The sequence below is a fragment of the Hyposmocoma kahamanoa genome, unplaced genomic scaffold, assembly GCF_003589595.1.
Source record: "Hyposmocoma kahamanoa isolate Upper Pololo Valley unplaced genomic scaffold, ASM358959v1 86, whole genome shotgun sequence".
Lineage (NCBI taxonomy): Eukaryota > Metazoa > Arthropoda > Insecta > Lepidoptera > Cosmopterigidae > Hyposmocoma > Hyposmocoma kahamanoa.
Window position 1 is genome coordinate 3,248,517 of NW_020654289.1, and position 11,049 is coordinate 3,259,565.

General features: G+C 36.2%; 2 protein-coding genes across 2 annotated transcripts in view; one reads left to right on the forward strand and one right to left on the reverse strand.

Annotated features, from left to right (window-relative positions):
- The window catches only part of LOC113234865, a 7,248-nt gene extending 6,056 nt beyond the window's left edge, over window positions 1–1,192 (forward strand). Inside the window, exon 4 of the mRNA XM_026470387.1 lies at window positions 1,048–1,192. Within this exon, the coding sequence (XP_026326172.1) occupies window positions 1,048–1,192 (145 nt within the window). The remainder of the gene's footprint in view (window positions 1–1,047) is intronic.
- Window positions 1,193–8,405: 7,213 nt separating this feature from the next.
- On the reverse strand, window positions 8,406–9,173 carry LOC113234867. The gene has a single exon (XM_026470388.1). It carries the CDS (start codon window positions 9,126–9,128, stop codon window positions 8,406–8,408), a length of 723 nt encoding a protein of 240 aa, XP_026326173.1. The 5' UTR covers window positions 9,129–9,173.
- Between the last annotated feature and the right edge of the window lie 1,876 nt (window positions 9,174–11,049).

The following is an 11,049-nucleotide window of genomic DNA, read 5'->3' on the forward strand; positions in this document are numbered from 1 at the left end:
AATATTAAGTACTTCCCGTTGACCGTAAAAGAAACATCGATAGTAATGAAACCTGGATATCGAAGAAGGCTCACAGGTTCACAATACGCCTGAAGGTCCCAATTCGCGATGGACCACCTTGCTTAATTGGACTATGGCCGAAACCATTTCCTAAGAGGAGATCCGTTCCCAGTGGTGGGACGTATATCGGTTGACGACATAGACGACAATTAAAAAAAAAAAAAATAAAATTATATCTTCCGTATTTTACTTAAAACTAGATAATTTTATTTTCTTATTCTTTAATTAGGTTTGTGCAATGATGTATCTTTAGTTAGTCCGTTGTTCACACTTTTTCCGTTACGACGCAAGCTTATCTCTGAAGATGCCATGACATTTATTAACGACCTTGTTAGTATAAAAGACCCAAGTTCGATTCATATAGTCTTATGTCTGTCAACGTAGTGTTAAAAGATATGGATGTTTTAAAGGCCGTAAGTAATTGCAGCATTGTAATCGTTGAGTACAAATTAAAGACCTCCAGTGTCTTGTACCTGCATCTACATAAAACAATATTTTAAATATTGATAAGTTACTTTAGAACCCTATATATAACAATGTATTGGAGTATTTTTACAAAAAACAAATGAATATTATGGCAGTAAAAACATCATTATTATCATCTCGCAATTTTAACAAATGTGCAAATATATATTCGAACAAAGCTATCGATGTAGGAGACAGTAGCCCACACTAATCTTTAACTATGGTTCAACAATGTTTGAAACGATTCGAATAAAAGTTAATAATATACAATTTAATAACAAAAATATGTAAGTATGTATGTATGTTGTGGTCATGGTAATAATCCAATTTAGTAAAATTAATCGGTCTTCTACAGAGAGACCTTTTAGGACCAAAATACGAATTCTGTAGTTGCAAGATACTGCCTCGAAGACAGTTTTAAATTTCTAAATAATATTAAAGATATAACGTCCGTTAGGACTCTAAGAGATAAAATAAGTGTTTTATTTTGTTTAACTTTAGCACATAATTTTATGTTTTCAGTGCTCCAGTGCACGAAGATGAGTTCAGAGAAGAAATGGGAGGTCTGTACGAGAAGTTGTATGACCCTAGCGTCTGTGAAACTGTACACGAATGTCCAATTTCTATTTTACAATTTATGTTGTTGCTCAATAAACAGAAGTATTAACATGTTTAACTTTTTAAAGATAATGTTTTATTTAAAAAGTCAATTAAAGAGCAAGGAGATCGATATACTCTGTTTTTGACTTCTTATCTTTTTCACAATACTAAAATGTCAAACCAATGCACACTATAATATCATTAAAAAAAACTGATCTCAAAATTTGTGGAATTACATCTATTTGCCAAGGTTTATTGAGATCGGTTAACACAAAATGGGTGAAATCGAACAATTAGGATTCATCCCCTAATTTTCTACCCTGAAAGGTGGAATAATTTCTTCATCTTTGAATACTGCTAAGATATTCCTTTTCCAACACAAAAAGAATCATCGAAATCGGTTCATAAATATGTAAGAAATAGCATACCATACACAAAAACAGCGTTTTAAGAATAGGCTGCAACAAGATTTTTTCGGATTAGTAGTAAAAAAAAAAAACGTAAAAACAAAAAAAACAACGTCTATTTATTTTCACAAATTTTGGTACGTTTGGTAAGTTTGGTAATTTGGAATACATGAACAATGCTGATATAAAATCAAAGTAACTCCGTGAGTGACCGTTGAATCTCGGGTCTCGGGTCTATATTATGTATATAAGCTCAAAAAATAACTATGATAAGATATCACATTGCATATCTAGAGATTCTAGAGTGAGCACTACTATATAATAGCGAATAGTCAACAACCATAGACGTTAACTGAACAAAGTTTAACGACTAGAATATATTACTGTGGTTGAAGAATATTAAAACAATGACGATAAAATTGATAAACTTGGAAGAGTGCGGATTACAGAAATAACATTATTCCATTACAACCAGAAGAAAGATACTATCTTTTAAGTGTGGTGTAAGTAAATAAAGAATTTAGGTTAAATTCGTTTTCTAAGCCACACATACTCATTTCAGTACATCGAATGCTTGTTCACTAATATGTATAATATTTGGTATAGAAATAAATGAGACCTAGGAGAAGGGCATAAGCTACGTTTTGTTACAGAAATAAATCATGAAAGAAGTGAAAAGAAAAATTAAAGTATCTTTGGCTGACCAATAAAACTTCGAAAAGAAGTATGGTACGTACGCAGTTACGTACGTAGCAACAGTTATCTGCTCGCTAAGAGAGTTTTTTTTAATAATGATGTTATGGTTTCGGAACGATTCTGACTATGGATCTCCACCTGCTTTGCCCTAGACAAATCTCCTTCGCCCCCTCCACTCCCATTAGTTTCTTCATATATCTTAACAACAGCCGGGTTAAAAATACCAAGAATAAAGTATTTTTAACCCGGCCGTTTTTAAGGAAATCCGCAAGTTGATGGCGATATGTACGCCGAGATCTACCTCTCCCATTCACTTTCGCTCTAAAAATGTATGCCGTTAATCTACTAACATTAATTCTTTCTACACGACCAAACCATAAAAGCATCCCCCTCTGCAAATCTTCAACATTTCATTTTATAATATCAAGTGACGGGACGAACAAGTCGTGCACCTCATGGTAAGCTACACGCCTGTCCATAACAGTTGTCGTGCCACTCAGGGCTTTAGATCGCAAAGATCCGAGGGGCACTGCCACTCGCACCCGTCATCCTGAGACATAAGTTCATAAGTCCCATGTGCGTATAATTTGACCAGCACCCTTACAATTTAAAACCGGAACGCAGTAATGCTAACATTACTTCTTGGCGGCAGAACTAAGTAAGGTGGCAGTTCCCTGGTTCTTTAAAAAATCTATATTTAAAATATTTTCTTCTTTAAGTTTGCAGGCTGTTTCATGCTCACTAGAGCAATTGTCATTTATGGCTGTCAAAGTATGGTAGCTTAGGAGACAATCTTAAGAAAATCTAGGCACTATTTACTTAGGTGATAAAATAGTGTACACTCTATCAACATTGTTAGGTTTAGGTAAACACGCCTAGTCTGCTAATAACAAAATCGGTATAGCTGATGACGTCAGTAGTATTTTATAAGTCAGTAGTATGATATAACATAATATAGTAAGTATTCTATTAGGCTTTATCTTCTTCTATTATTGGTACTCTTGTGTACTTAATGTTCATAACTAAATACAACGACAGGTGATTAATAGTTCTGTCGAATGTTGGAATAGAAACTACAATTTCATGCAAAATGAAAAAATAAGTTTTTCTGATTCACAATTGGTATATTACCTAAAATGAAAACTCTTGAACTAAAACATCTAAAATGACATCCCCTCTAACATTAATTGCACTATTTTTTATTGAACAGTGCTGCCATTTTGAATGATAATCCGGTACAACTATTCCAAGAAAGGAATACTTATTTCTCAATAACGATTATATTTAAATAAGTCATAATATACAAAAACTATGTAAGCCCTACAAAATTATCACTAGTTTTTACCACAGTACATTTTATCTTCTTCCGTCATTTCCAAGTGGTTACAAGCTCCATGGTTATTAAAGTAATAAAGTAAGCAGTAGTATCGGGAAAAAAATACAATATCGACAACGAAATAGAGTAAGATATGTCTCTTTTTAAAGCTGTCTAATGCCGTTTACCTGTACACGCTCAATGATCAGGGACCTGTTGGAGAAGAATACTCATGCCATAGTAAAATAACCCAAATATAAACTCGGTCCAAAGTAACAGCGCTGCTTGTGTGTGTGCTCGCCGCGCCGCCTTAATTTGTATGGAGTTGTCCGTACTTATAATTAGTGATAATCGTATTTTTTCATATGAATGCTAAAGAAGAAAACAAAAAGATACTTTTCAGTGTAATCGCTTATATCTCATTCCATACTGAAACCAACTCCGTCGTAGCACGCAGGTTATCCATTACGATCGATCACTGCACGACGAACGCATTTGCATCGAATTATGTTCTTGTTGACTTTTGATAACGTTTTTTTAATAATATTTTTGGGTGGCGGAAGTAGATTGGAAACATATTATGTGCTATATAGGGTACGTATTCCTATACGCATTTAAAAATTTAAAAATGTTTTAAAACTAGATTTAAAGTTCTAATTGTGATCGTCTGATGTTTGCTATTGCCCGTTGTATCAACTGATCAGTGATCGGAATGAACGTTTTCTTAGTATGGATATACCCATTTCGTCATTGATGACGCCATATATGAAAAAAATTTGCCTTCCATAGCTCGTGGAGAGCTGCGGGATAGGTGAGCTCGCAAGTAAAAGGAAAGGGAGATCGTGCTAACACCAGTCTTAAGATCCATAGAATAGAATAGAATAGAATAAGCTTTATTGCACACAAAACAAATGGAAACATTACAATATATAAGTTAATGGAAATGTACAATCGGCGGCCTTATCGCTAAACAGCGATCTCTACCAGGCAACCTTACAGATTATTATAGAATTTAATTAAATACAGGTGAAGGGCAGCTAATGGTGCACAAAGCAGCAACGATACATAAATTGAACTTAATAATCTTTATAAAAACTTACTACATAAATAACATACATACACATAACTACTATACTAAATATATATCGATACATATACAATACATAGAATATACTTATGATAATATACTACTTATATATATTTTAGAATTTGGATGATAAATACTTCAACTAAGTGATAAATAATATTCCTTTACCAATTGTTTAAATTTATCAAGCGATTGGGCACGTCTTATAGTTTCCGGTAGGTCATTCCATAAGCGAGCTGCTTGGACCGAGAAAGATTTATCTAGAGCTTTCGAAGAATGGATAGGTATCTGCAGCTTTAGGTTTTCCGATGATCGCAATACACGCAAGTGAGTTTCGTGAAGGAAGGTAAAACGCTCTTTAAGATAAGCAGGAGAAGTGGGGTTAAATAGGATATTGTAAAGAAGAGAAACAGTATGAGCATTCCGGCGAAGGCGAATTGGCAACCACTTGAGTTTAGTACGAAAATCAGACACGTGATCATATTTACGTAAGCCAAATATGAATCTAATGCTAAAATTTTGGAGTCGCTCAAGTTTATTCAGTTGCTCTTCAGTGAGATTGAGGTAGCTGACATCGGCATAGTCTAATAGAGGTAAAAGAAGGGATTGTGCTAGTGAAGTTTTAGTGGCAATAGGCAGGAAATTTCGAAGTCTCCTTAAGGATGCAGCCGACGCAAACATTTTGCGACTTACTTCTTGTATTTGAGGACCCCAGCTGAGATTTCTATCAATGAGCACTCCTAAATTCTTAACGCAATCACTGACAGGCAAGTTCACACCATTAAACGTAATTGGTGGGACATGTGACCACTGTATTTTTGAAGTCATACTTGAGCTACCAAGTACAATGACCTGTGTCTTTGAAGGATTCACCCTTAACCCATAAGACCTGCTCCAGTCATTGATATGTTCCAAATCAGCGTTGAAAACATTAATGGCATTATTAAGATGATCTGGAGAGGCTTGACAATAAATTTGCAAATCATCTGCGTAAAGGTGATAGGACGAAACTATTTTTACGGAAATACAGTTAATAAACACTGAAAAAAGCAATGGAGATAGCACGCCACCCTGAGGGACCCCGGCAGTGATATCACACCAAGAAGAAAAGGAATCCTCGATGCGAACACGCTGCCGGCGACCACTCAGGTAACTGTGAAACCAGTCAATTGCCGTTGGAGATACGTTAAGAGAGCGTAATATGCCAAGCAGAATATCAAAGTCCACGGTATTAAAAGCGTTACTAAAATCGAGCAGAGAAAGAACCGTAAGCTTTCCATGCTCTATACCCGACCTAACGTCATCTGTAATGTTAACCAATGCTGTAGTGGTACTGTGGCCTGGACGGAACCCAGATTGATATGAGTTAATGAGCTTATTCTTGCATAGAAAAGTGGATAGTTGCTTGTGGACAAGGCGCTCAAAGACTTTAGACATGAAAGGCAATATAGATATTGGTCGAAATTCGGAGAAGGACACTGGGTTAGCTTTCTTGGGCAAAGGAGTAATTTGAGCCTCTTTCCATGACGTTGGAAAGATACCAGTTGTAATGGAGTGGTTGAAAATATGCGTAATGACAGGGATGATCTCATCAAGGATGGGAAGGATCATTTTGCGGCTAACACTGTCACTTCCTACAGCATCGGAGGTTATTGACATAATGCACCTCCTAACATCACAATCGGACAATTGACAGAAATAAAAAGGTGAGTGATCGAGGGTTGGAAGTGATGAAAGAAGATTCAAAGTATTAAATTTCAAAGCAGGATCAAAATAATGTGTCGAAGAAAAGTGTTTATTTAAGAGATTAATGTCGATATTATTAGATGGTGATGATTGACGTTGTTTTCCAACCCCCATCGATCTGAGAAACTTCCAAACTTTAGCCGGTTCGCCATTCTCAACAGACATATGAACGTGTTGGCGTTGTGCATTCCTACACACCTTATTACAGTAATTGCGAATTTTTACAAATTTTTCCCAGTTTACAGTGGTAGGCCTGAACTTATATTTGCTTTTGGCTGCAGCTTTTTGTTCAGAGATGCGCTTTATATCCTCAGTGAGCCACGGAGAGGGGTGGTGCTTCATTTTTACCGCACGTACTGGCGCATGCACATCGTACAAACGTATAAGACTAGAAACAAAGTTTTCCAGTTTCTCATCAACTGATTTAAAGCTCAGAAGTTGCGACCAATCAATGTCGGCGGCATCCTCGCGGAGTTTATCCATATTTATACCAGCAAAATTGCGCAGCATTAGAACTTTCGGCTTCACTTTGGGAGGACGAATTTTATATGAAAGAAAAATTAAATCGTGGTATGAGAAAGCATCAGCAGGAAATTGTCCATGCCGAGCAATAAATTCTGGAGAAGAGACAATGATAAGGTCTAGAAGAGACGGAGTACAATTTGGAAAATTATGGGTAGCATTTAATAAAGGAATGAACAAATTGTTCGACTGTACAACAGTACGAAAGGATGAGGATCGGAAATCATTTTTAAGAAGACAGGTGTTGAAATCACCCATAATTATTGCATGACTGTAAGAAGGAATAAGGTGTTCTAATTTGCTTTCAAAAGAAGAAAAGAAGTTAATGCGTGAAGATGGTGAATAGTAGACTCCTAGGAGGATTTTCAAGCGGTGAAGGGTCACCTCAATAAAAAGGTGCTCAGTCGCGCTAGTCGTCGTGGGCTGTGGCGAAATATCAACTACCGAGAACGGTATGTGTGAACGAAGATATATAGCAACACCACCCCCACCACCGACCGCGCGATCATTCCTAATAAGGTGAAAGCCTGGCAAAGAATAAGAGGTAGAAGGGAGACATGGCTTGAGCCAAGATTCGGAAACAAGTATAGCATGGATATTCTTCCAGTCAAAGTTTGCAAGCATGTCTGGGAAATGAGCCGGAATGCTTTGTGCGTTAATATGTACGACGTTGAAATTATTGGGAACATCGGAAAAACATGAACTGAGTGAATCAGCTAGAGAAGGAATACTAGAAAAGCTATCATTATCACTACTGCTTATCGATACGAAGCTGTCCGTATCGCTAAGCTCACCCAAAGACAACATAAAGAATAGTGTCAATGAAGTTAAATAAAATTGAATACTATATAAATATTATGTAATATCTATACAATATGAAAATAAATGAAATATGATAATATATATATATATATATAAAATAAAAAAAAAAAAAAAAAAAAATAATAATAATAATATAAAATATGTTAATATTAATAATAAAAGTAGTTCTATTATTTGTTGCACAACCACAAAACTGCCCACCCGCTAAAAAGTGTTCAAAATGTAAAAATAAAAGAAAACATAGAATACAAGAAATAGCATGAATTCCAGACAACAAAACAAAAAAAAACAAACAAAATAGGAACACTAATTCGTAGTGGCATAACAAAAATATTAATTGCCACAACGGGAACACAACACAAGAATTACAAACCAAAATAAACAAAAACACATTTAAAAAAAAAAAAAAAAGATAACATGAGATTAGTGTAACGAGAATAGGCTGTATAGCGTGGTCCGTTGCCTTACCCTTATAAAAAGAATGGTAAGTGACTGACATTGACAGATAACATTTACAATTAAATTTTTAGACATTAAGTTAAGAACCAAAAAACAGGTATTCCAAAAATAAATTACAAAATAAACACAATATACAACGTTCTTTAGAGGGTCAGCAAGCGGAAATTTATAAATTATGATACGAATCCCGTTACGTCTCAGCACGAACTCCAAACTCATCAATACACTACTTCTTGACGACGGCGGCCCGCCTGGGTTTCGAGGAAACCTTCTTCGGCGATTTTGCTGCAGCGACCGGCTTTTCCAACTCATTTACCTCGGTTATGTCATCGATACGTCGACGAGAGTTGTCAGAGCCGAGGGAATATATGTTGCCCGCCGCTGTCCAGCATTTATTAACACCGTACTTCTGTCGTGCCGCCATAAAAGTGCAGTGACGTGAATGAGTCAAAAACTCAGATATAGTGACACCAGAATTCTTCAATTTTGATTTCCTGAACCAAACTTGGTCACGAAGAGTGACCTCCTGGAATTTTACTATGATTGGCCGGGGTTTCCTCGATGCAGTAGCGGGCCGCCCCATCCTATGGCACCTCTTTATACCACCAAGAGAAAAGTCTCCTAGTTTCAGACTGTTTGTGGCCATCTCAACCACAACCTGAGCTGTGTCCTCATTCTCCTGCTCCGGAAGACCATGGATCATTAACATCTTCCGGCGCCCCAGCATCTCAAGATTGTCAACAGTTCTTGAAAGAGTGCGAATTTGTGTCTGCAGAGCATTGAGCGAATGGGTGACAAAAACTTTAAAAGAAGAGAAGTCAGCAGCCAAACCTGTAGCTGTAGTAGCGGATGATGTGGATGGAGATTTCTGCAGCTCTGCCTCAAAGTTGGCCATCCTAGTTTGGAACATTTCCATCATTTGTGACAGTGATTTCTCGACTTGCTCCATTTCAGTGTTCTTGCAGGAATAGGAAGGAGATAACACTTGAGCGGGTGGGTTGTAGTGTTAGTTACTATTATTGATCATAAATATAATTAAATTATGATTTATTCCAATAAAATAAATTAAAAATTAAGACTGCTTTTAAATTTCAACTTTCTGTTACAACTACCCTCAATATGCCCAAGAGCTTGACATTCATACTGCTGCTTCACATTCACATGCGCGCCGGCCACAAATAACACCACCATGAAAACTTGCGGTATCACGGCTCAATGCCGGGCGGAGGCCCATATAGATGATAAAAATTGCGAATTGAGAATGCGAACGCGAGATTTTCTTAATAAAACGTAACGTCAAACGCTGCATTTTTTAATGTCATGGCAGTTAATTCGGCTTTGGCGCAGCACAGATTGTGATGGGAAAAGAAAAAAGATACGAGCTCAGACATAATTTACGTGGCGATATCAGTGATCAATGCATATAAAATGTCTTTTTTTACTATTTATCAAATTTTTCCGGATGTTGCAGTCAGTAAACATAATTCGGTCTTTTTTCGAAATGCCCAATTTCGGATAAATATCCGAAGGGTTCTTCGCCCAGGCTTTCTGAACTACAACGGCGTGATTTATCTGCCCGCTACTAACGTGTGCACTCTTCTACTGCGAGCTACTGAACGGCAGGGAAGTGGTTTTCCAAATTAGATAGTGTAAACGGAATTCGTTTAGTGTACGCAAACTCACTACCTGATCTGGTATCTAAAATTTGCATTCTTATTCCTATATTATACGCGTAGTAAACTTTCAAACTTTTTTCTTTTATTTTCTTACCTAGCTTCTACCAGACAATAATAAACGTACTAGTAAACTAAAAACGTCTCATTCTAAACATTCAAAAATGTAGATTGTCTCATGTTTATGTTTTAAATGGCTAAAGAATTTAAATATGTAAGCTCCTATAGCAACACATCAACAATATTTTTTTTGGACAATAATTTATAGCACATACTTAATAGGAAATAGTATTTGCCACTGAAACTGCTAATATACTCGAACTACAGTAAATAATACGCATATTCAAAAATAATCACTTGCGAGAAGTCCTGGGACTTGTGGAAGGGAATGTCTACATTATTCTTTAGTTTAGCTAAATTAACTCCATCAATTCCGATCACTGCTAATAATGCTTTCAACGAAAAGCTTATTTTCAAAAATCAAATACAAAATGACTTTATTTGAATGTAATAAGAAAAGCAAGTGCAAAGATAATAGTGTCTATGACTTGGCTACAGAAGACTAAGGTATTCTGCCATAGCTAAAAAACAACGCTGAGCTAGAAGGAAAAATCTAAAATACGCCACAACAATACGCTACATAAGGTACAATTTAAAACAAACCTGCATCCCTGAACCGCTTGTCAAAATAAAGCAAGTGCAAAGATAATAGTGTCTATGACTTGGCTACAGAAGACTAAGGTATTCTGCCATAGCTAAAAAATAACGCTGTGCAAAAAGGAACAATCTAAAATATGCCACAACAACATGCTACATAAGTACAATTTAAAAGAAACCTGCATCCCTGAATCGCTCGTCAAAATAAACTTTGTAAATATTTTCGTTTAAGGCTGAGGCCAGACGAGCGTAACTTCATGAGTTGTGAGTCGCGTTTTTTTCTCTCGAAGTTTACATTTGACTGACATTCGGTTGGGGCGACTGACGAACAAATCTTATTCAGTTGCTTTTAGACATTGGTACAGGTGTTTGTATAACACAAACACTAGTGTAATGGATATATTAAAAATATTGAACATTTATCAAGCATTAGATAATGTTAGAAAAAGAAAAATAAGCTGTGTACAATTACTGTCGTCAGATAACTCATCTTGCGTCGTCGTGTGGCACAAACTGGACTTGAAAATGAAACTGAATGCA

What these genes read in the sequence shown, in the direction of transcription:
- LOC113234867 (XM_026470388.1), bottom strand. Translation starts at nt 9,128, where the DNA reads ATGGAGCAAGTCGAGAAATCACTGTCACAAATGATGGAAATGTTCCAA.